This window comes from Phalacrocorax aristotelis, chromosome 5 (assembly GCF_949628215.1).
Source record: "Phalacrocorax aristotelis chromosome 5, bGulAri2.1, whole genome shotgun sequence".
Lineage (NCBI taxonomy): Eukaryota > Metazoa > Chordata > Aves > Suliformes > Phalacrocoracidae > Phalacrocorax > Phalacrocorax aristotelis.
The window spans coordinates 70,115,408-70,138,287 of NC_134280.1; the positions used below are offsets into that span (position 1 = coordinate 70,115,408).

The window sequence follows — 22,880 nt, forward strand, 5'->3', positions numbered from 1 at the left end:
TCTTAGATATGGAAAAAACCCACCGGATTCACAAGCAAGGAATAAGGAACATGAATGCGATGTTTCATGCCATGAAGGCTTAGGCTCCTGGAGTGGCACTAAGTCCCCCACAGAGCAGCTAAACTGAACAGTGAAAGACATACTTTGGGGTTTGGTGTTTTTTAAAAAAATAATTTTCTGGTAGCTCAGCTGGAGCAAAGTGAGAGGAACATGCAGGTAGCTCTGTGGTTAACCAGCCTATGGTTTTAGAACACGCTTTTGGAGAGAAAAGGAGACTGACGGACAAGTGATTGAAGAAACAGACAAGCATAAGCTATATTTCATTTACGAGCCAGGCTAGAAATTAGGTCCTTTCAAATAAATAAACAATAATGGCAGAATTGTACTGTCTTCATTTTATATCTATCATTTTATAATGGCATTTTCTCTTTGTAATACACTAGCAACGATCAAGAGATAAATCTATTACATTAACAAAGAGCTGAAAAATGCAAATCCAGAAACAGAACAAGGTTTACAAAAATCGCTTTTCCTCCGGTGCGCCACAGAGCCGAAAGCAATGACATCTGCAATAAATGAACATTTTTCTTGAAGAATAATGACTCATTAAAGATTAGGAGTGCACACAAAGAGCGCATTCTGGACCAGATACGAGGGATGGGAAGGATGGTTTCAGGAAGGTTTGGGTGACTTTATTTAGTTTGCAATTCTGATGCTTATTTCAGCAGCTCTGGGGAATCACCCCATTCTTCATCCATGTATTTCACCCATCATTTTTTTTTTTTTTAGAAAAGGAGTCTGACAGATCCATGTTCACCTTGTGCCATCCCATAAAATGTAATTAGTTGTGGCTTCTTCAGGGATGTGAAAGACCAGAATGTATGTCTGTCCCTCCACCACATCCCTGAGGTTATTCATCCCAAGGGTAAGAGGTACCAGGAGCAAAACCTGAGACATAACTCAAAATAACTTAAAAACAGCTTGAGCCAATAGCTTAAGCAAGCCAGTAACTTAAAAACAGCTCGGACTTATCAAAGGAGTTTTGTTCCTCCTTATGTCGTGTCAGAAACACATCATTAGCACAATAAACCATGATCTTGGGCTTTGTGGAAAGGCTTCTGGTGTTTGTTCAGCTGAGTAGGGACTTTGCGTCATTAGAGCAAAGGGCTTTCAAACCCAGCACCGCAGCTGGACGCAGCCTCTCAGCTCAGCATTGAAAATCAGCTGACATTTTGATATTGACGCCTACTTTTTAATTTCCAGTCCACAGCGTGGTGTCACTGGCTTCCCCTTCCTGAGGTGTGGTGGCTCTTGTAAGTCTTCAGTACTTGGTGTCAGTATCAATTTGATGAGGAAAAGAAAAAATATTTTAAAAAGCAACCCCCCCATATAAAACTGTATGAGGAAAGCCACTGTGCTACCAGCACAGAGCTTGAAGAGAGCTGCCCAGGCCACCACCGTGGTGATTATACAAGGGAAATAAACCTCGGCAGCCGCTCCAGGGTGGCGGAGGGGAGGCAGGTGGGACGTGCCACCAGGTGATCCGCATGATCCGCCGTGGATCGGATTTTAACCCTCGGGGGTTAAAAAGCACCGCGACTACAGAGCCTGCCCGCCGTGACCGACCCGCCTCCCTCCGCGCTCCCCGCTGAGCCGCCATCGCGCCCTTCGCCCAACGGCCGCTCGGCGGCGCGCGCCCCCCTCCTCCCCGCACTGCGCATGCGCGGCTCCATGAGGCGTCGGCCCCCCCCGCCGCCGCCATCGGGCCCCGCCGTGCCCCGCGCCATGTCGGACCGGCTCGGCAAGCCCACCTGCCTCATCGTCGCCAGCGCCGCCGCCGCGGGTGAGACCCTCTCGGAGGGGCGGGGAACCCCCCGTTCCGCCGAGCACCGCACCTCCATTCGGCGCGCCGGCCTCACCCGGCCTGCGGGACACACACCCACACACACCCACACACACCCCTCCCCGCTCCCCACCCCGGTGTGCAGCGGCCGCGCTGCGTGGGCCGGTCCCCGCCGGTCCCCTCCGTTCGAGACCCTTTGCACGGTCGTCGTGGGGGTGCCCCACGCTTTGCACGCGTGGCCGCGCTGTGCTCGCGTCGCGCTGCGCCGTGCACGGGCGTCCCCATCTGCAGGCCCGGTCCTGTCACGCGTGTGCCTGCACCGCAGCTTGCACGGCTGCGCCGCGCCTTTGCGGGCGTGCATCTCGCCGCTGGGCGTGCGGGGCAGTCGCTGCAGCTGAGCTCTGCAGTCACGCGTGCGTGGTTTTTGCTCGGCTTTGCCCTGCGCGGGTGCGCACGCCTGCTGCTGCTGCTTGCGCACCTGTGTTGTGCACAGATGTGCTCGCAGGTGCACTGCGTGTCCCTCTGTGCACAGCTGTGCTGTGGAACGCCTGCTGGCTTTCCCCTCTGCACATACCTGCTTCTAAGCACACATGCAGCCGAGCTGGGCTTGCGTGTATACCTGGGGGAAGCCAAATTCCCTTCACTTCTGCTTTCTTTCCCTCTGCCCTCCCTGTAACCCCCCAGCCTGGACAAACAGAATGCCTTCATCACGTATTTCTCAATACATAACTCACCTGTAATGAAGGCTGTGTATTTCTTACATCTTAAAATAATCCTCTGAAATTATTGAGAGCTTTTAAAATGAGCCAAAAAGCAAAGTTGTGTACTTTGCTGGGTAAAATGAGCTAGTATGGCTGGGATTAAAATATAACTGCTGTTCCCTTAAGCTGTTGGACTCTGTTTTTCAGGCGTGTCAGCCCAGTCCTTCCTTCACTGCTTTACACTGACCAGCTCTGCTTTTAATCTGCAAGTTGCGACTCCTGGGGTAAGTAAAATCACCGCAATTTCAGTGTGAAACCAGTTGATATCCCATGTGATGAGAGAGAATTATACTAACCATTTTTGAGAGGTGTCTTGTTGTCTTTACAGATGAAAGGACTTTTCTTAAATTCTGTTTTCTTAATGTTGAACTGAACCCATGCTTCCTGTCGTATGGTTCTGAACTTCTCTGTCCAGTGTCTGTTACCCACAGAGTGGGAGGAGAACTATCAAAAGAACTACTTCAGTGGGAAAAATGGAAAACTTCAGGTCTTTGAGAGCTGAAGTCTCACAAAATAGCACGTGGTTATCCTTCAAGAAACGTAGCGTGTGTCTGTGCAGTGATCCTAACCAGCCTCTGAACCGTGCTTCCCCTAGGGGAAGCCCATCGACTTTGTGGATGTGAACGAGAGCAACATGCGCTGGATACAGGACTTCCGTATGAAATCGTATGCGAACCCTGCCAAGTTGGAGTCGATTGATGGTAATGGCTTTACTGTTGGCCAGTGTGTCATCCCCAGTTATCAGGGGGGAAACAGATGCTTCTTAGCCTTAGGTCTTTAGGGAAGAATGACATGGGAAAGGCATAAAACTTGTGTTTTAAGGGGAAGCCCTGGCAACTACAGTTGCTGGGCTCTTTTATATTTAAGAGGAAGCCCTGGATACTGGTGTTGTTTTCTTGTTTATCTTGGATTGGTAATTCTGTCTTGTGTGTGTATATATGCACACACAAAATATATATATTCTCTCTCGTGTATATATACACACTACATTATTGTTATTTTTTAAAAATAAATATTTTGTGAAAGTAGCAGCTGGCAGACATAACGCTTTTAGGCTTTGCCTGGGTAAGTGTGTCACATTAAAAATACATGTTCTTTGTCCTAAAAAGGACCTCTTTCTCTACTCCACATAGGTGTTAGTTTCTGTAGTTCACTCAGCTTACACAGTTTTTGACTGACTTATGTGGTATGGTCTTAATTCTGTCAAATCTGAAACAGGTTTCTGATCAGCTTTTTTGTATGTTACTTGTATTACCATTAGTTTATTCTTCCCTCCTTACTAGGTGCTAGATACCACGCGTTGCTGATTCCAAACTGCCCTGGGGCTATGACTGACCTTGCAAACAGCGGGTACCTGGCTAAGATATTGCAGCACTTCAGCACTGAGAACAGTAGGTGGACATCACTAACTGTTTTGTTAAATTAAATAGTACTATTGTACTGTTCATGTAAGGCTGTTACCTTACAAGGACTTAAAAATGCTTACATAGCTGAAGAGCATTCAGAACTGGAAAGACCTTCTGTAGAGAAATGTTTCTGCTCTTAAAAAGTATCCTCTTTTATATAAATGTGGATATAAAAAGTATCAGTAGCTTTTCAGTGCTTATGTCAGAAGAGGGTTCTCTGCCTTACAGGGATACAGAAATGGCTCTCTCCAACTCAGCAGGACTCAAGGTTCAGACCTGAATGTGGGATGTACCGGGATCATTCATTAAGGCTATAGTTAATCAAGACTTGTGTGTGCTTCTCGTTCACCGTTTGAGTATGTGTTTTCCTTTGACTGGTGCCGGCCCTGGACTTGGAGTTCACAGCTAGTAACTCTTTGCAAGACTGGGGCAATCCTATCGTGGTGTGCAGGGAAAACCTCACAGCCTAAGAGAGTACAAACAGCGCAGCATAGCTGTATTGCAGGGAGGCGGCATGCTATAACATGAAGAATCTCATTAACACTCATCTGTGTTTTGGCTATTTGAGGATGCTGGTGACTGCTCATATATGCTTTTATGTTTTTTTTTCTAGAGCCCATCTGTGCAGTTGGACACGGAGTTGCAGCTTTGTGTTGTGCCACCAATGAGGATAAATCCTGGGTGTTTCAGGGATACAGCCTGACAGGGGTAGGTCGAGCTTTCACCTGACTTTCTTGCTGTGCGGGGGCTTGTGGTTTCAGGTGCTGGTGTTTCTGATCTTATCCTAGAAATTCCTACAAATAAAAATCATCAGTTTGGTACCCTTGGTTTATGTGCCAGACGTGGAGAGCTGTCATTGGCAAGGGGGCCCACCCCTGAGTGCGTGACGGGATTGTCTTGCTTAGCTGTCACGTGGAGAGTGTTTTCCTTCCAATTCTTCAGCAAACTTTAAACTGAATCAGTAAAATGCTAAAACTGACTGCTGCAGCTCTTTGGATTTGTAGTTGAGGGCTTTTAAGAATTCCTTTTTTTGGTTTTACAAATGCTGGAGGTAAGTTATATTTTTCAAGGTGCTCTTTCATTTTAAAAGGTAGAGGAAGTTTTAGGTAAACAGGCTGTTTGTACAAACTGGCTTGTAATTCAAAAAGTGGGCAGATGCTGTTGTTTTTATGTAATGTAAAGTCACATCTCTGACTTCACGGACCATTTATATGGCTGTCGTACCTGTGTGCCAAGATGATGCAAACCTCTAGTACAACTTCTGGGGTTGAAAATTGACATGCAGAGTTAAGAAACTAAGTTTATGGGACTCACAAAAGCTATCCATGTCCTGATGTGCTTGTGTTTGGCATTACAATCCATGATTAAATATGTTAAATAAGGCATGATGTGTTCTACCTGTAGTTGCTATGGAAACTGTAACATTAAGTTTCCTCCCGTGCATATAAAAACTGAACTAAGTACTCTTAGCTTCTCTCTCTCCATTGAAGCTCTTTCCCATATTCGTTCCAAAGCGCAGTGCTGTTACTTGGGCTCTGCAAGTGGCACAGCGTTTGTGTCCACACGTTTGTGTCCCACAGCCAAGCAGGTCTGCGCGTTAGTGAAGTTAATTGCACGCGGGCTGTTCGGTGTCCAGCTGATGTGCAGAAATCGCTTGGTGTCGTTCTTTTCGTCTCGCTTAAGAACTTTGTTTGCTGCCTACAGAAAACCCATACAAGCTGCTTGTGGTCATTTGATTTTATGCTTCATTTGTTTCATTTTCTGGGAGAATTTGAGGGGGAACAGAAAAATAAATTGCAGGGGGGAGTACCTGTTGGTTTTGCTTGGTTTTGTTTTTTTTTTTTCTAAAGCAAGACAGACTTACCTCCTTTCAATCTTTTTCAGCCCTCTGTATACGAACTCGTAAGACAGCCTAATTTTGCCAGTTTGTCCATTATTGTGGAAGATTTCGTGAAAGATTCTGGAGCTACATTTAGCGGTACGTTGCTCTTGTCTAGGACTTCCCGTTTTGTGGCTGCGTTTTGGAAACTAATGTTTTTGTGCCAACTTAATGCTGCTGAACAGGACTCTGACAGGATATCTCATCTTATGTTCCCATTTTGTGGCTATAAACGAATACCCTACTGGATTAGAAATTGAGTGTTTGAAGAATAAATGCCACAAAATACTGTGTGTGGAGAAGCAGGGTGGTATGGTGCGGCATGCTGATCTCCGTGGCTGTCCGCGCATACTCTTTTACCCCAAGTAAACGTGGTCGCTTGTCCTGCTGTGAAGGCAGAACATGTACTGCAGGGGAGGGCGTGTGCAGGAGAGTCCCCGCCCGCCCTGCCGGTGGGGAGCCCGTACCTTCAGGGGAGTGTCTGTTGGTAGGCGGTGCGCTGCAGCAGCTCCCTTGCGGTGTGGAAGGGAGAGGTTAAGTTCTGAGGTTTGGGGTTACCTTTTATTCAAGCAAATACTTCATTATTTAAAGCTGGGGGTGCTCTACTCCAGCTTTACCAAATGGAGAATTGACTTTACTGAATGATTTTTGGTTGCTTTGATTAGTTGTCTTTTCCCATCAAGTGTTTTTCTCGGAGCTAGATCTGGTTTTGTCATATTTTCTTATAGAATCATAGAATTGTTAAGGTTGGAAAAGACCTCTAGGATCATTAAGTCCAACCATCAACACAGCACTACCATGTCTCCTACTTGTTTCATTACTAGTAATTTCATTAATTATTATTAGTCAAAATGTAGCAGTGTGACTTTTGAACTGCAAAATCTGAAGTTCTGCCCTGTGTGAGAAACTAAATCCATTAAAGCACAAAACTGTCACTTTTTTCCTAGATTATTTCTGGCTGTGCAGGGAAGTGTCATTTTTCCTTTACGTGCTGCTCGCTTGCAATACTGAAGAGCTATGGGGAGAATTAAATAATAAACTATAAATGGCTTTATTCTGTTGCAGCTGTCATTCAGTCTGCTATTTTGTTAGGTAATTTTTTTAGAATCTGTCCTTAAAGGGAACAATGAGATGCCCGTGGTATTTAAGTCATCCTTTATTTAACAGAATAGTGTCACCCATTGAGCTGGTACAATTTGAAGTGGCCAGATTAGAGACGACACACCCAGCATGGATATGAAACAGAGCCAGGCTCCTAATGCCATGCGTCTGTGTTTCAGTAAGAAGTGCCACTGTCTTATCAAATTGCTCTGTATTCTTTGCTTAATCCCCTTCCATCCATGCTGCTGTCAGCCTGTCTGTGTTTAAATGGCATATTTATGCTTTTCGAATGAGCTGCTGCCGCCAACTTCCGTGTAATGGGTTCGGTCCTGACAGTTTAAAAGCTGGTGTCTCACTGATACCTGTTACATGTGCTTGGTTGTGGTGGTACTGAGAAGTGAAGCAAGAAGAAAAACATGTGGGGTTTGAAGGCACTTAGCTTGTATTTAGGTGGTCGGTGGCTGGGAGAGGGAGAAGAAAGTGAGAGTTTTTCATTACTGACAAGATAGTGGTTCTATCTGGAATTAAGTGACTTGAAAATACTGGTTGGAGTACTGAACAACAGCCGGCAGGTGTTAATATGTCAGGCCAGTTATAACTGGCCAGAAAATAAGTATTTTCCTGCCGGCTTTTTGTAGCGTGGTGGTTACAACTTTTATGGCTTACATAAGAAGAGTTTATATTGTATTGCAGGGTCATTTACAACTTCAAGATATATACTTTGAGGTTTTTATTGTGAAAATCTCGTGATATATGCACTTTACCCGTCTGGTGTTAATTGAATCAAGGGACTGGTCCTGCCGTCCTTTCAGAGAAGGGCTTTCTAGTGAAATTGTTTCAGGATTGGGGGCTCAAGATTGTCCCTGTCTGGGGGGTTGTAGATCGGCATGTCAGTGACCCAGCAAATCTGGTCAGAATAGTCATCTGTGTTAGTGCTATCAGAGATGTGATATTGAAGCTGTAGTGTCCACTAACGCAGTGCTTGTTGCTTTTTCTCCTGCATTTAGCCAGCAGTCCGGATGCTGTACATGTCGTGCTGGACAGGCACCTGGTGACAGGACAGAATGAGAATTCCACTCTTCCTGCGGTCCAGAACCTCCTCATTCTTTGCAACATCAGGTGAGGCGGTACGGGAGCTAAGAACTAGGAACAAGGCAGTGGTGAGCATCTTCCAGTATCGGGAATACTGTCCCCTAAAAGAATTCTTTTGCCTAGGTTAACTGCTGAAGTACATGTCTTTGTTTGATGCAGTCAGTTATGTATGTTGGTAAAAAGCATTTGTGATTATTAAAAAAAAAAGGTAAAATGGGTTGGGAAGGGCACAGCTGTCTGTCAGGACTGGTAAAGTAAAATGCAGAGTAGGCTTCACTATGCATTTCTGTTAAGAGAAACATCTCTTGGGTATCGTTCTTTGTGCTTTGGCAAGTTAGCGTTTAGTCAGCTGTGTCTTAGAATTCTGGGAATGAACAGATTTAACTTCTTTGGTAATGGCCTGGCTGTTTGACTGTCTTTCATCTTGTCAGATAGAAGAACACGTGTAAATAACCACAAAAATCTTCTTTTGTTCAGGTGAATATGTGTTAGAAGCCCTTTCCTGGCTGTGGACTAACAGGTTGTGTCATGTTTGGATGTGTTTCATTCAGCAGGAAATGAAGGAGCAGGTCTCTTTGCAAATAGGATGGATGAAGACCCAGCAGGCTAAGGATTTTCTTGTCTTTTAACTGGATAAAACATCCCTCTAAATTTCTGTCCTGGACTATGAAGTGACTGTGACAGTGAAGTGGCAATGTCAGGTTTTGCATATATAGAATGGATGAAGGTTGTGAGTAGGAAAACTTAGAGGTGCATCACACTTCAGAAGCAACTATGAAGCCATCTTGTGTTTTTGTTGCTACATCTTTTTTCACTGCTTCTCCCTAGACCCTTAATTTATAGATGTGGGAAACTGTCTTTTAAAAAATATAAGTTGGTGCTACGAATACAAATCGCTGAAGCTAAAGATGTTTTGCTCTAGGTTGGTGGTGCGCTGATTTTAGTAACTCTGCCCCAAAGAGCACTTGGAACTCTGCGAGTCGTCTGGTGTTTGTGTTTCAAATATCAAAACCTACGCCCAGAGCTTCACCGAAATGCAATTTCAGATGTGTTCTCGCCTTTTGGTAGGTCACAAAGCTACCGTCTGAACTCTGAATGTGTCTGGGACACTTGGAAATACTCGGAATAGGATGGAAGATGCTTAGCTAAATGCTGAATAAAGCAGAACCGGTTGTTTGAAGGCAGCTTGCCACGGCGGTTAGCATAATGTGCCCTTGTTTTCTTCCTTGCCTGTTCACACTACTGGGCTTCTGTTTAAAAAGTTTGCTCAGCTGTTTTTAAATGGCCTTCTAACTGGTTATCTGTTCTCCTTTGTGGTGCTTATGTTAAGATTTTTGTTCCGTTTGAAATGTTTGAAATGCTTCTCTCTGGCAGTACGTTGTGGTTGGCTCTTGCTGGAATTTTATGGACAAAGAAAGAAAATAACGTAGGCAGCTAATGTGGATCACATCTTCTGAGAAACCAAGCGTAAGATGAAATCTAGCCTTCTCTTTTCTTTTGCACAGTAAACGTGGCTTGAAGTTAAGCCTGGAAAGGAATAATCAGGCTGAGAATATGTTTTGCTGTTGCAGGCTCAAACATACTAAATCTAAGGGGAAGTGGACAGGTTAACACTTTTTCTTCACCCTTGGAACTGAGGACAGCACTTAGTGCTCTGTGAGGGGAAAGGACCTTTGTGGCTGCACTTTAACAGGATAGTATCAAATATTGGTGATAACCAGTCATCAAGCAGGGTAATTTTATGCTTTTTCTGTAGAAATGCAATTATTTTAGATCTGTCTCAAGAATTCAGTGTGATTTTAAAGACAGTCCACTCTGGGATTTGTTGGGTCTTCTACTGTTATATTCTGGAGCCTGGCTTACAGATTTTTTCTTTGTTAGAAATGAATATTAGAATTTGAAATTAAAATTGGGATTTGAGGGAAATTAAACTATCAAATAGCTTTGGTTAGCTTAAATCCTCATTCCTAACAAGTCATCTTAGGGATTTGTTGACCTCTGTCACCATCGGGACATACCTTCCATCTGGATTTCTGGCAGTCTGTCTGCTGAAACGATGTGGAAGGCTTTTGCAGTTGTACTGCAGGAGCATTTGGAATTGGGGTCACCTTGTGTTGAACACTGAGCACCTACAGCAAGGCGATTCTCTGCCACCAAAAGCTTTATTTAAATAGGGAAGGTGAAGCTTCATGCCCTAGACCCCACTGATCGCCTGAGCAGGGAACTTGGCGGGGCTGCAGTCAGGTAATAGGGGTCCAGGAGGAGGTGGGCGCAATGCGTGTGGCTTCTGGGGTGAGGGGGCTTTGCCACACCTGACCTAACCCCTGACCGCAGCTGCAAAGCAAAGTCTTGTTTCTGAAGTGGGAGCCCGAGGGGCTACAAGTCTGCGTTACCTTTGAGACTGTGCTTCCATGTGGTTCTGTCAAAATCACTAGGCCTTTCATGGCCGACCTGTAAAAAGAGTATTGCTGTCTGCCCTGTGTCCTGTTTTCATTCCTTAACTGTGAAGTTCTGTCCGGGTTCACTGATAAACTCCCAGGTGAAAAAACGGTATTCAGACCACTACAGGCTTTGATCAGTTCTCTGTTCTAATATTTTCCTTATTTTGTGGCAGCCAGGACCTGTTGAAAGTGCGTTGTGCCTGTATCAGGAAGTACACTGAGGTACAAAGTACGCTGCCTTCAGATTTTTGTTAGACTTCCTTGTTCCTCCCATATGGGAGCAGATTAAGAGGAGTTACTGTGTGTCTCTTCATTCTTCCACATCACATGTCCATTTCTGTTTCCTGAGTAATCTAAACAGTCCCCAGTGGTGAAGCTGCTCTTGCAAATAGAGGGAGGATTGCATGACCCAGTGCAAAGTGGCAGGAGGGGTGATGTCTGCAAGTGTGTGTGCCTGCAGCTTTCTGATGAGGTTGAGGAGAGGGTGCCAGCTGTGTGGATGTGGCCGAAGTTCTGGCCACAGAGCGAAATGATGGGTAAAACAGCCTTTTCTCCTGTGTGGATGGTGGGTGAGCGTTGTGCCATCTTCAGAAATTACACTGCCAAATAACCGCTCTTCTGAGTGCTTGTTCAGCGTGTCCAATTTTAGCCAAAGATTGGAAAAAAATTTCTAAAACTGTGGGAAAAGAAAATCAAATTAAAGTGAAAATATGTCTGGCGTGACATTAAACAGCTGCACATTCAGGAGGGCTTTATTCTGTTTATTTGGGGGGGGATGTGTTGTGTCAGCAGATTAAAATGTGAAGGCAATAGCCATAACTCTTGCTTGTTATCATTTGACTTCTTTACCACATACATTCAGGATTAATTGCGCTCTGTCTGCTTCATCAAGAATGATAGATAGAGTTGATGACCTCCATGATACATTTTCATTTAGTTCTTTGTTCTGGAAAAGCTCTCAGTGCAGCAGTAAGCCTCTTGACTCCACAAAAGTTTTCAGCAGTGCATCAGGCTATTTCTAACTTATTTCTTTTGAAACTAGTTAAAAGCAGCAGGGTTGGAGTACAGGCTCCAAAGGCAACAGCATGTCTGTAGCTTGGGGTATTGTAGCATATTCCCGTTTTAGTAACACGGTAATTTTCTTCTACATGTGTAACACTTGGTTTTTCGTTACTTTTACCTCTTGCTTAAAAGGTATTTACATCAACTAAAATATGTGAGATTACAGAAGGGGTAATGATTTTTGATGTCTTGCATTTTAAACTTCCTATGTGAAGAATTTTAATATCTCGGTTTGTATCTTCTGTACCTTGTGTGCTGTGCTTCCTTCCTGGTGCAGCTGAGAAGCAGGCTGCTGAAGTATCACATCCCAGGCATCTGGGCAGCGATGCTTCTTCAGAGTTTGTTTTCCAGCACTTGACTTCAAGTCATGATTTAAAACGCCCTGTGTTCTCCTCTCCCTGGTTGTAAGAACACAGCATACTCAAACTGCTCAGCGGCCTGGTTTTAAATCCTTTCCTTACCCAATTACACATAACAAGACTGTGACAACAGCAGCCGGGTTTTTCGGGGGCATTAGCACGGATGAGAAATGCTGCTTCTTACTGCCTTGTGCCTGTTGACCCTTATCAGTGCCTTGGCTTGTGGTATAGTTAGTGTTGTCACTGCTTCACCACCGTGCGTGCTAATCTTTAGCTTAAAGCTGGTTTGAATGTAAAGACACGTGTTTATGATCTGTCTAGTGATGTGGGTTAGAAATCCCTTAGAACTGGTGAGAAATCAACTAGAGGCAATATCTTCAAAGGCTTCAAAATACGCCAGCTCTTGACATGCTCACTCGGCACGTGTTCCGCAGTGGGATGGTTTTCCCCTCGGCCTGGCTCGAGCCTAGCAGTTTGAACACTGCCGGGAGGATGAAGCTTTTGGCAGCGCTCTTGCAAATGCTTGGTGTTCTGCTGTCTCTGTGACGAGCTGTTTATAGAGGATTCTGGCATTTAAACCACATGACAGGCCCTTTTGTCCCAAAGCCAGAAACAAATGGAAAGCTTCAAATTCTGGAGATTTTTCAGCCCCCACAAATCCCGATTGCTTCAGCGTCGTGCTCTGGAGTGCTCGGTGCTTTGGGCCTAGGGATGTTATCAGCCAGAAATATCTCTGTTCCTGGCAACATCCAGCTGCTGATTATTTTTTATTTAGGGAAAGCCACACAGATTACTTTACTTTTTATTTTTATTTATTTTCATATTTTGTTATTTTGCCTGGCCTTAATGTACGGGAACATATTCTGTATTTCCTGTTACGGGCAGACATAGAAGTATCTGCTAGAAGCATCAGAGTGCCTCTGCAATACATGGAGCAGAAACAGTTCTGGGGTAAATCCAAAGGGACAAGAGGCTTTTTCGGGTGATTTATCTCTAAGATAATCTTTACAGCAGTTGGCTCACAGCTGTAATGAAACGTTCCTGTATTGCACCCCCACAAAGGATTTCTTCACCAACAAGACAACCAGACACATCACTGTGCATCCCAGCACCACACTCGCCTCTAAAGCTGGGTAGCTGGTCCCTGCAGGGAAGGAGGGGAAGGAGAAATCTTTCAGGTAATGGGAGCCTTTACTAGCAGTTTAACACAGAAATTGTGAAGAGGGGTGCTCAAAACACTTAAATGCAGAACACTGGGAGTGAGCCCCAAGACCTGCTTGTGGGTGTGACCCCAATTTAGATACTTTTTACATTTAGGTTTTGGCTGGAACAATAATGAAAAGGTCATCTTTCAAGTTTGACTAACCTAATGTTTACAGGGCAAAACAGATTAGTAAGTGATGTGAAAGGTGATGAGGAATGGCCGAATCCCCACCAGCTTGGGCTTTGACCATGAGTCCCATGTGCTGCCATACCTCTCCTACAGCTTGATAGCTGCAGTCAGTGGAGGTAGCTTAGATCGTCTGAATCCAGACAAGGTGTCAGAGACGACTTGGGCAGACTCAGCTTTTCTGATGAGAGGCAGTGTTGTCTCTTCAGAACACTTCACAAAGCATTTGCTTGTTTTAAGGGGTCCCTTACAGGATGTTTGAACTCGGTCCTTGTCCCTGTCGCAGCTAATGGTCGTTAGTCATACTAGCATTCCATAAATAAGATTCTTTTCCTGGAGCTTCCACAGTAAAATCTCTTTTAAAAATTGAACCTTCTGCATTATCCGTCTTAGGTGCTGTGTGATAAGCTCTGCCCTTTGGTTGTGGTATCAGTGCTTTTCTGTTTAAACTGACCTCTGTTCCCTTGCTGATGGAACAGCCCTTTTGGCTTTGTACAGGGCTTCCCGCTTTCTGTAGTGCGGACTGCTGTTGGCTTTGAGCTCCCTTGCAGGCAGCTGCAGCTGCAGCAGTGACAATTAACTGAGAATCATTGGGCCTTGCTTGTGTGCTTGCCCTGAACAGCAGGGAGCCAAACGGGGTAATCCTGGGAGGATGGAGTCCCACAACTCTACCTGTCACACTGCTGGGATGCCCAGTGTGTTGTGTCCTGTGTAGTGCTGGAGCCTTCTCTGCAGGAAGGTGTTCAGTACTAGTGAGGTAAAAGGGGCCTTTCTGTCAAATGCAGGCTCCTAGGTCTGTAGGGCATTTCACTTCAGCTCGAGGCACAGTGTGCTCCCTCAGATCTGCTGTCTGGGATCACCATGTTGTCCCCTAGGATGCAGAAGACAGTGTCAAAAGCTGACCTGTCATTCTGCTGGGACTGGGCAGCTGGGAACACTGGGGCACTACCTTCTCCTCTGGAATGCCAATGCATCGAAACAAGTATCAGAATAAATGGAAATTACTTTGATCCTGATCTTTAAAATTTCAAATTGTACCCATCAGATACGGTCTGGCTGGTTTAAGGTAGTCTCTAATAGCCAAATTAATCTCTAAGGACTAATTTTAAAGTGAAGTTCCATGTTTCACTCCTACGTGTGAATGTTACGCTCCATGTGTAAATGAGAGGCTGAAAATAAACGTACGTACTGTGTCAGCTCTGTGGATGCTAGGGGCTGTTTTCCCAACAGCTCTGCTCTCCTGTACCTCTCCTCTTGCACTGCTGTTTCAAGAATATAGGCAATACTGAGAGCAACTGCTGGGAGCGGCAGCGTCTCTGTCTCCCTTAGTGCACTGTGTCACGGAATGCAAGAGGGAGCTGAAAGAGGAAGGAAAAGCTTCCCCCTGCCTCCCCCTCAAGCTTCGCGTGTTTGCATAGAGCTGGTTGTTGAAATTAGAGAGCTGCCACCACAAGGGAAGGTTGATAACTTTGCATTTGTGCTCATAGGTTAGTTGCTGCTCTGTGAATCTTGGAAGAGGCGCCGTGGGATGTTACAGCCTCCCCACGAGGTGGTGGTACTGCTCTAGACAGACCTTCGTGTTCCTCCGCAGCCATCCGCAAACCCCATCCGCAAACACCAAGCGCAAAGATGTTACTTTCCTCTTGTCAGTTCCTGAGGAAGGCCCCGCTGCTTCTGTGTGCCTGGGCCAGGCAGGTGGGCTGCAGCTGAAAGAGGGAAGAACCTGGGACACCACGCAGGGCTACAGTAGCACAAAATGCATGTTAATGCAGGGTTATATACACTAAGCTGTGCTGTAAGCAACACGCTGTTCCCATGGCACCCCCCGGTAATCTGTGATCCTAGTGTCTGCTCTCCCATGCTCCTCTTTCTCTAAGATGGATGAGGGCAGCATAGTTAGAAGTCTTGTCATGAAAGCCTCAATCCTTTGTCACCTCCTAAAACATCATGTGCTGACGCTACCCTGCATGCTTTCCTTAGAAACTGTCCCTCTTCAGCACCCCCTGTTACTAAACCCTCTTTTTACCCAAGGGTCTCCACTTTGCAGTGTTTCTTTGCGTAAAGCCAAGGGCCAACCCTGAATTGTAGCAAGTTCAGGTTGTTCATTTCTAATCTTGAGCAATTTGTGCTGCCACTGAGGGTGAGTTTGAGCCTGTGGAGTTGCTGTGGTCTCTCAATCTCCTAGATCAAACACCAGCAATATAAATGGGTGTCATGTATCCCTGGGAATGAGAGACAGGACTTGTATGGCTCAGGTGCTGTGGAAGCGAAGCTGAATTCCTAGTTTAGGCACATTGTTCCTAGCCATTAATGCAATGTAATGTCAGTCTGAGTACCTGACTGTGCCTGAATGATCTGTAGCAAGGCAAGAGTCCCCTCTGCTTTCTAGACATGCTACATTTCCTTAGGTGAAACTGCCTGGAGGGTGCTGTGGTTGCGTGGATTTCACAGGACAAATGGGAGACCCCTTGGCCAATACTCACTTTGCGTGATCCAGGTACATCTGAGCTCAGACTGTAACCTAGATCCTAGTGGTAAAGCAAAACCAAAGGTCAGATTGTAAGCTTCCTTCAGTTATACTGTAATCAAAACTGAGCAGCAGAGCCCACAGCGGTCTCTAACAATCGTTACTGTCACAGTGCAGTGGCTGTTGAACACACGGGAGCCAACTGGGCCTCCTGTGGTTGCTGTTTTCCCAGGAGACATTCACAAATGCTGTGCAGATATCCCCTGTGAGGCCCCATGTGGGCACCCCTGAGGGACTTGGGACCTGCAAGGCCCTGATCCTGCAGAACGATAAGAGAAGAGTGGTGGGTGCTGAGGGTCACGGTGTGCTCATGTCAGAGCTGGACTCCTGTGTGGACCACAAAAGCAACCAGCGCTGCCATTGGGTTAGAGTCGTGACTTGCTGGCTTTTTCTTTGCTTTCTGGATGGTGGAGGGGTTTTACTTATTTTCCCAGCAGAAGACAAATTTTCTCTTCAAATACAAATGCTGGATCATACAATTTCTGCATAAAGTTTCCAAGGCTTCCAGGCTAAAGCCACGAAGCCCAGCAGCCCTGCGGAGAGCAGCTGGAAAAGATGGATCCTGCCCGTGCCTCCTTTCCAGGCAGCAGCCACGGCTGCTGTCACCTCAGCCCTGCCTGCGGGAGCCGTTAAGGCCCCAGGGTGGGAAACACTGTCAGACTTAAACGTGATCATCATTACTGATGATGTGTTGGCAAGAGCAAAAGTTGCCAGTCGGATGGAGGGTTCACAGCATGGCTAATGCACGTATGATAGCAGTGACGGGCTGTTAGGCCCATGGATATTTGGGGAGGCTCCCGTTGCCTTTTGAAGGTGTTTGGTGCTGATCCTGCATTTTGTGATAGCTGTTCTGTGGCATTCTTGCAGCTTAGGGCCTGACGCTGTGCAGGTGGTGAGCGGTGCGTGGTTACTCCCTTCCCAGGCTTAGTCCAAGCGTGCTGCTGGAGCAGTTCGCTTACCCCTCTTACGTTGGCAGATACCACTATGAAGGAAAACTTCATATGCCAGGAGGCTGATCCTTTCCCCGTTGTCTGGGGCTGGGCTGAGGAATGCAGGTCTTCTGAGTACAAAAAAGCACTCCTACGCTGGCTTTTCCACTGGAAAGCAAAGCACAAAGGGTGTTTTCTTTGGTGAGCATCCTTTACTCTGTGGAGATCTTCCTCAACAGCTGATGGCTGTGGTTGGAGGCAGGATGCTGTGCTAAACAGATCTACGGTCTGACTGGTTTGGCTGTTCTTAAGGAGCAAGAGAGATGCATATCGCTTAGGCTATGGTAAAGCCTGACCTGTTGTTCACAGGTATTAATGATAATAACAAGTTATTTCTATTTCAGCTATTTTAATAACTAACTCTTCTGGGATCCGGTAGTTGACCAAGCCAAGGCTGATTTTTTTTTCCCCCACAAGCCATGGCACTATTTTCTTATATAAAAGCAGACTTTTGTGATTTTTTTTTTTGCTGCTACGCAAATTGTGTGACATAACAACGGAATGCCCTTGGGGATACATTTACCTGCTGAAGTGAACTGCAGAGGAACAGGGCTCAGAGCCTTGCTCCATTTTGCTCCTAAAGCATTGCATGGAAGGAGCTCCTGCATCCAAGGCTCGGCTGTCAGGGTCACTGTTTGCCTTGGGAAAGCCTCAGCAGTTAGTTCCATGGGATATGTCCCTTCCAAGCCCACCCCATCCTACGTCAGAGCACAGGCTTGGCCCCTAGATGTCAGCTGGGAAACGGTGAGAGTGAGCACCCTGCCTCAGAGAGGGTTAGCTTTTATGATAACAGGTGAAAAGGATTTTATTTGCCAATGAAGGTATGCAATACGGAAAACAAGGCAGTACAGATACAGCAAAATCATGAGCTATGTGAAATTAAATTTACGCAAAACGTGCAAACAGAGAATGAGAAGAGAAACAAAAGTAAGAGATTACCTGGGAGGACAAAACCTGTCCAGTATGCCTCAGTTTCAAGATGGGTTTGGGTATCTTCGGGGAAAGCCTCTACGTGTACATTGAGAGAAAGGAATGGTTGTGCTGCCAAACCTCTGTTCTGTTATTTTCCAATATAAAAGTAATTAAATCCATATGAAATAATTGGGCAGAACCATATCATAAGGTAATAATTATATTCCATGGCTCCTGAGAGCTCAGCAGGTTCTTCACACCTTTTGCCCTTGGACTGGCTGCTTTACCTGGCTTGATCCTCCAAAACTTCCTGATCCTTTTACTTCCACATAAGCTACAGTAAAGCTAAGTTGAGCTGAGCTGCCAGTGAATTAATAGTTACTTGTATAGACTTAAACTACTAATCGTACCTAATCCTATTCTAGCAGTTATCATACACTATTTCCTATATTATCTCATACTAAATATTATTTATAGGTCTGTTCAGGCTGCATGATAGAGCTGAAACTGTGAGCTTTGATTGTAATCCCCAATGCCTCAAGCCATGCCGTGGGCTTGAGCAGTGGTTGGTGGAGCTCAGCCTCGCTGCAGAGTCCTGTTCGGCATCAGGATGAGAGCAGGAGACCCCGAGCCTGGCCAGTTCCTGGCGAGGGACGGCCCTAACGTACCACTGAAGCGTTGGGTGCCTGCAGTTGGGCGTCTCTTCAGTGCAGGGACTGTATAAAATGTGCCGTGGGGAGACCAGAGCTGAGCTTGGGATTATCCATCTTCTATTTTTTTTTTTTTTAATGAATTTGCCAAAGTTGCACTTTTGTGTTAAAGCACGATTTCCACAGCTTTGCACTGAATATAACAAACATTTTTAGCCAAGAAGAAGCAGAATCACTGAAATCGGTTATTTCACATTTTCTCTTTGAAATAAATCTAATATATATTTTTTTTAAAGGCTGTGGAAAAAGCCAGGAGGCAAAATGTTGCATTTGACCCCAAACAAAAGGTATTTCAGCTTTTTACTTCCATTTATCTTGCTGCTTGTAAGTCCCAAATTTATGTTTCATGATTTGCATGTTTCGTGTTTGGTTTTTTTTCAGTTCTGTGAGCAAACCAGGAATCATTTACCTGCCGGCTCTGTTCTGTGCTCCCAAGCTGAACTGTCTGCAGAGTCTGGAAAACAAAGTTCACTTTCTCCTGGCATTTGTTTCCTTAATATTTCTGCCACTTATTTCCCTCCCTGAGAATTACAGTGAAAATAAGAGTTCAAAATGTCCATTTATCGTAGAATCACGGAATCATTCAGGTTGGAAAAGACCTCTGGGATCATCAAGTCCAGCTGCCAACCCAACACCCCCAGGCCTCCTAAACCATGTCCCCAAGTGCTGCATCTAAGTGTTTTTTGAACCCCCCCAGGGATGGTGACTCCCACACCTCTCTGGGCAACCTGTGCCAGTGCCTGACCACTCTTCTAGTAAAGAAATGTTTGCTGATATCCCACCTAAGCATCCCCTGATGCAACTTGATCAGTTTAGATCACTTGCTGAGCTTTGAATAGTCTGCTGTTGTTGGAGGCTCTAATATTGTAATATTATTTTAATGTATTATCAAATAATTTATGTGTATAGTGCACATACACACGTGTACATATGCATGGAATAATATATAAAATTAAATAATATTTTTCTCTTGCAGGAATACTCTGGGACTCTGATATGTGCCAAGGTCTCTGATGGCAGGCACTACTTGCACAGAAACAGATGGGATCCTGCCGCGGAGGCAAGACCCCCGTGTACAGGGAGACACAGCACTGCTTCCTCTTGGACTCCGGGAAAGGAGGATAGAAAGAACATCCTTTTCCAGCCTGGTATGCCGGCAGGCTCGTGGGGTGTATCTGCACTCTCCCTGCAGTTGCAGGAGTGTCCACAAACTCAGACGTGGGCTTGCCCACGGGTGGCCTTCCCACTGCTGCTCACCCGTGCGTTATCGGCATGGTTGCTCAGCCAGTCCCCCGCTCAGGTCAGGCCTGGCCCTGCTCAGCCCAACCCAGAGAAATTCCGGCTTTGTTTGAGGTGTGGGGCCTCTCTCCCTGACCGCCTCAGAGGGCAAACTGCAACCTTACGTGTACATGCAGTTCATAGCGCTCTGCGGCCTTAACCTAGGCTCTCGTGCTTAGCCTACTAGCGCCTGGAGGAAGCACAGTGCAGGAGGTTGTCCGTGAGGAAGGGGCTGATGGCAACCCTCTGTGCTGGCTTTTCTCCTGGCACGGGGCTGGGGCAGCCCAGGTGAACCCTGTCTTGTGCGGAGGGCCTGGTGTTTGGGCTCAGGTGTAGAGCAGGTGGTAAAGGGAGACCTTCTGGCCCAGGGGGTTGGGAAGGCTTAGCCTTTGTGGCTGGGAAGGATTGCTTGCTCTAAGTGTGTTTAATGAAGCGCAAGGGCATTTTTAAATCAAATTTTAAAGTGTATGTATTAGTTCTTTGTAATTCATGCACACACACATTTTATTTGCCCCTGCTTGCTGAGTCCAAGCTTGTCGTTCTGACTGTGTTTGCCAAAAACCTTTCTGGGAGACAACAGACATCTGCTGCCAGCTTCTTAATCTGAGGAGTTACGGAGACCTGGGAAGCCACAAGGAGTTTGTTAGTTGGGCTCAGACAGGATTCTGGGAGAGATCTTTTCATCTCCTGAGTAGCGATGAAGCTGCCAAAGGGGTGGAGGTGTTCTGTGTGACTAAACAGGCATATAGGCTGGAGGTTTATGCGGTTGTTGGATTTCTGCTCCATTTCAGAATGGCATGGACTTTGTGACTTAGCCACGTACATCAGTCACCTCAAAACATCCAGCTTGTGCTGAAGAGAAGCCCCAGTGCTGAAATGGGAAAGAGCAGCTGCTCCCAGAGCAAGTAAGGGATCCTACAGAGAACATTTTAAGCATAACTTGTTCATTTCATGCCCCCTCAGCTCTTGAGAGGACCATGTGCCTATAGGTAAGCAAGGTAAGGTTTGACTGTTACTGAGACACCTTTTCCTGCCTCCTCTTCCCCTTTCACTGAAGCACTTTATTGCCTTTTGAGCCACCTTTGGAGTGCTTCAGAGTTACGTTTGAACCCCACAGTGTTACTGACCCTGGCCAGCTGCATCCCGGCTACGTGAGGTGACAGATCCTGTGGCTCTGCTGGTGGTGTGAGGGTGCAGGGCACTTGCCTCATCCGGGAGGACGAAGGGGTATTTCTTGCAGAGGCTCAAAGCCTCTGACTGCCCAGCTTCACAGAAGCAAGGCCCCAGGTTCTGTGTGCCTCAGTTCCCACCGTGCCGTGGCACAACGCTGGTTGCTCAGAGATCAGTGGTGGTGTCAGCTCAGCAGGGCTTGGGACACAGAATTCCAGAGCAGAAAGCTTTTACTGGGCTCCTCATTCCCCAGGTGACCAACTTTGATCTGTCAGTATTTTAAAGGTGACTGGGAGATATTTTTAGAAAAATTGTTGATTTCTTCCTGATTGAGAAAGCTCCAGAACAAAGAGGCTTTGGGGAAAATGAATGGGCAGCAATTTGTCAGACAGACCTTGCCTAGAAAAGACCAGTCGAGCACATTTGTTACTTTGAGCTGCCAGTTACCAGTGTGACAAGGAGGTGGGTACCCTCTTCTAAGGCCTTCCTGCATTCTCATCCCGTGACAGTTCATCCCTGTCACTGATAGGGTTTTTAGGAGCCAGTCTTGGTCCAGATGAAATGAGTTGGTCTTGGCTGTGAGAGACGAAGCTTCTATGGCAAAGAACTACTGTTGCATCAGCTACTTCTGGATTTGACCCTTTATTAGTAGTAGCTAAAGCCTAGGACAGATGCAGGGATGTAATTGTGCATCAGATGCAGATGCACAGCTCAGCTGTTTCAAGCAGCTGGCGTGTAGCTCTCTCCATGTTCTTCTGCAGAATAGAAGTGTCGGTGCCCCAGAGCTACCGGACAGCACTACATTGCCTTGCAGTTATTTTTTTTTTAACACCAAATAGGTACAAATCTCAGCAGAATGACTCAGCTAAAGGAATCAACAGCAAGATCCCTGTTGATACCAGTGGGCTGGTAAATGCAAAGTTCAGACAGATGGTCCTTCTGCGTTGCATCTGGAATGAAGCTGGCATGGAGACTGACCAGCCCAGGTCAGTGCTGACTCGGGTAGCTTGGCTTCATGCAGCTTCTCTGCGGTATAATCATACCTGAACCCTTCCACGTGTAAGAATGCAGTAGCACCTAAAATACCTTCTAATTCCTTTGCTAAGAAGTCAGGCATTAGGACGTGCCTGCCTTGGTGTAAGACAAGCTGTGGCAGGCTGAGACTCATCCAGCTGTCGAGGTGGAGGGATAGCCCGTAGCGGGGCTTGTCACCTCTCAGTGAAGGTGAGGAAGAAAGCTCGTTTTTTTCAGGGAGACCAGCAACAACTGCACAGCAGTTTTGTATTTGCCACTTCTACAGCCCCAGGTCTTCCGTTTCAGAATACGGGAAATACTTGCGCTCTTTATCCACGACATTGTTTAATGTTCAGTTTGCTGGATTAAGTAGGCTTGTTGCTGTGGGGAAATAGTTTCATCTGGCTGAGGATCCCCCTCCTACCCTGTCATCTGCTCTGATCATTGTAATAGTTTTTAGAAAACACGTAGTGCCTGCTTGTGAGTTGTGTCACCTTTCAGAAGTCACCTCTGATTGCTCTGGCTTGCCGTGAGTCTCACCGTCTATCATCTCTGCAGCTGTCAGTCTCACAGTGGTGCTGTGCAGCTTTGTTCAGGCTACCCCAGGGACGTGCAATTCTGGACTGGCTGGAAGCCTCATCCTCTTGCCAGAGGAAGTCATCACTTCATACTTCTGTAACTGTTAACAGTTGGAGTCAAACTTGCCTGCTCTGGAAATTGTGGTCTGCTAAGAAGCTAGATCTCATCTCATATTCTGGAGCAGAAAGCTAGATCCAAAGCAGCGAGCCTACAGACTTGTACTTGCCGCCTCTGCTCTACTTGAAGTTCTGTTCCCTTTTCAACAGGATACAAATACTCTGTTAAGTTTTTAATGACTGTAGCGATCCAAATCACAGTGCAATGTGATTTGCAATGGTAGGTCGGGTGGCTGTGTGGGACACTGTAC

General features: G+C 46.1%; 1 protein-coding gene across 9 annotated transcripts in view; it reads left to right on the forward strand.

Moving 5' to 3' along the window:
* The window catches only part of GATD1 (glutamine amidotransferase class 1 domain containing 1), a 110,251-nt gene that overhangs the window by 81,796 nt on the left and 5,575 nt on the right, over positions 1–22,880 (forward strand). Inside the window, exons 1-10 of one of the 9 annotated variants that reach the window (XR_012660843.1) lie at positions 1,732–1,843; positions 2,752–2,828; positions 3,200–3,305; positions 3,888–3,995; positions 4,624–4,718; positions 5,895–5,988; positions 7,998–8,109; positions 18,709–18,759; positions 19,449–19,620; positions 20,542–20,655. Coding sequence is in view for 7 of the 9 variants with exons in the window: in XM_075095171.1 (XP_074951272.1) it covers positions 1,732–1,843; positions 2,752–2,828; positions 3,200–3,305; positions 3,888–3,995; positions 4,624–4,718; positions 5,895–5,988; positions 7,998–8,109; positions 18,709–18,759; positions 18,854–19,148 (1,050 nt within the window). In the remaining 2 variants the exon portion in view is untranslated. Of the gene's footprint in view, positions 1–1,731; positions 1,844–2,751; positions 2,829–2,932; positions 3,306–3,887; positions 3,996–4,623; positions 4,719–5,894; positions 5,989–7,997; positions 8,110–8,559; positions 9,381–14,821; positions 15,365–18,708; positions 18,760–18,853; positions 19,428–19,448; positions 19,621–20,541; positions 20,656–22,880 lie in introns of those variants that run through there. The other 8 variants (XM_075095172.1, XR_012660844.1, XM_075095171.1 and 5 more) reach the window with 8 other exon arrangements.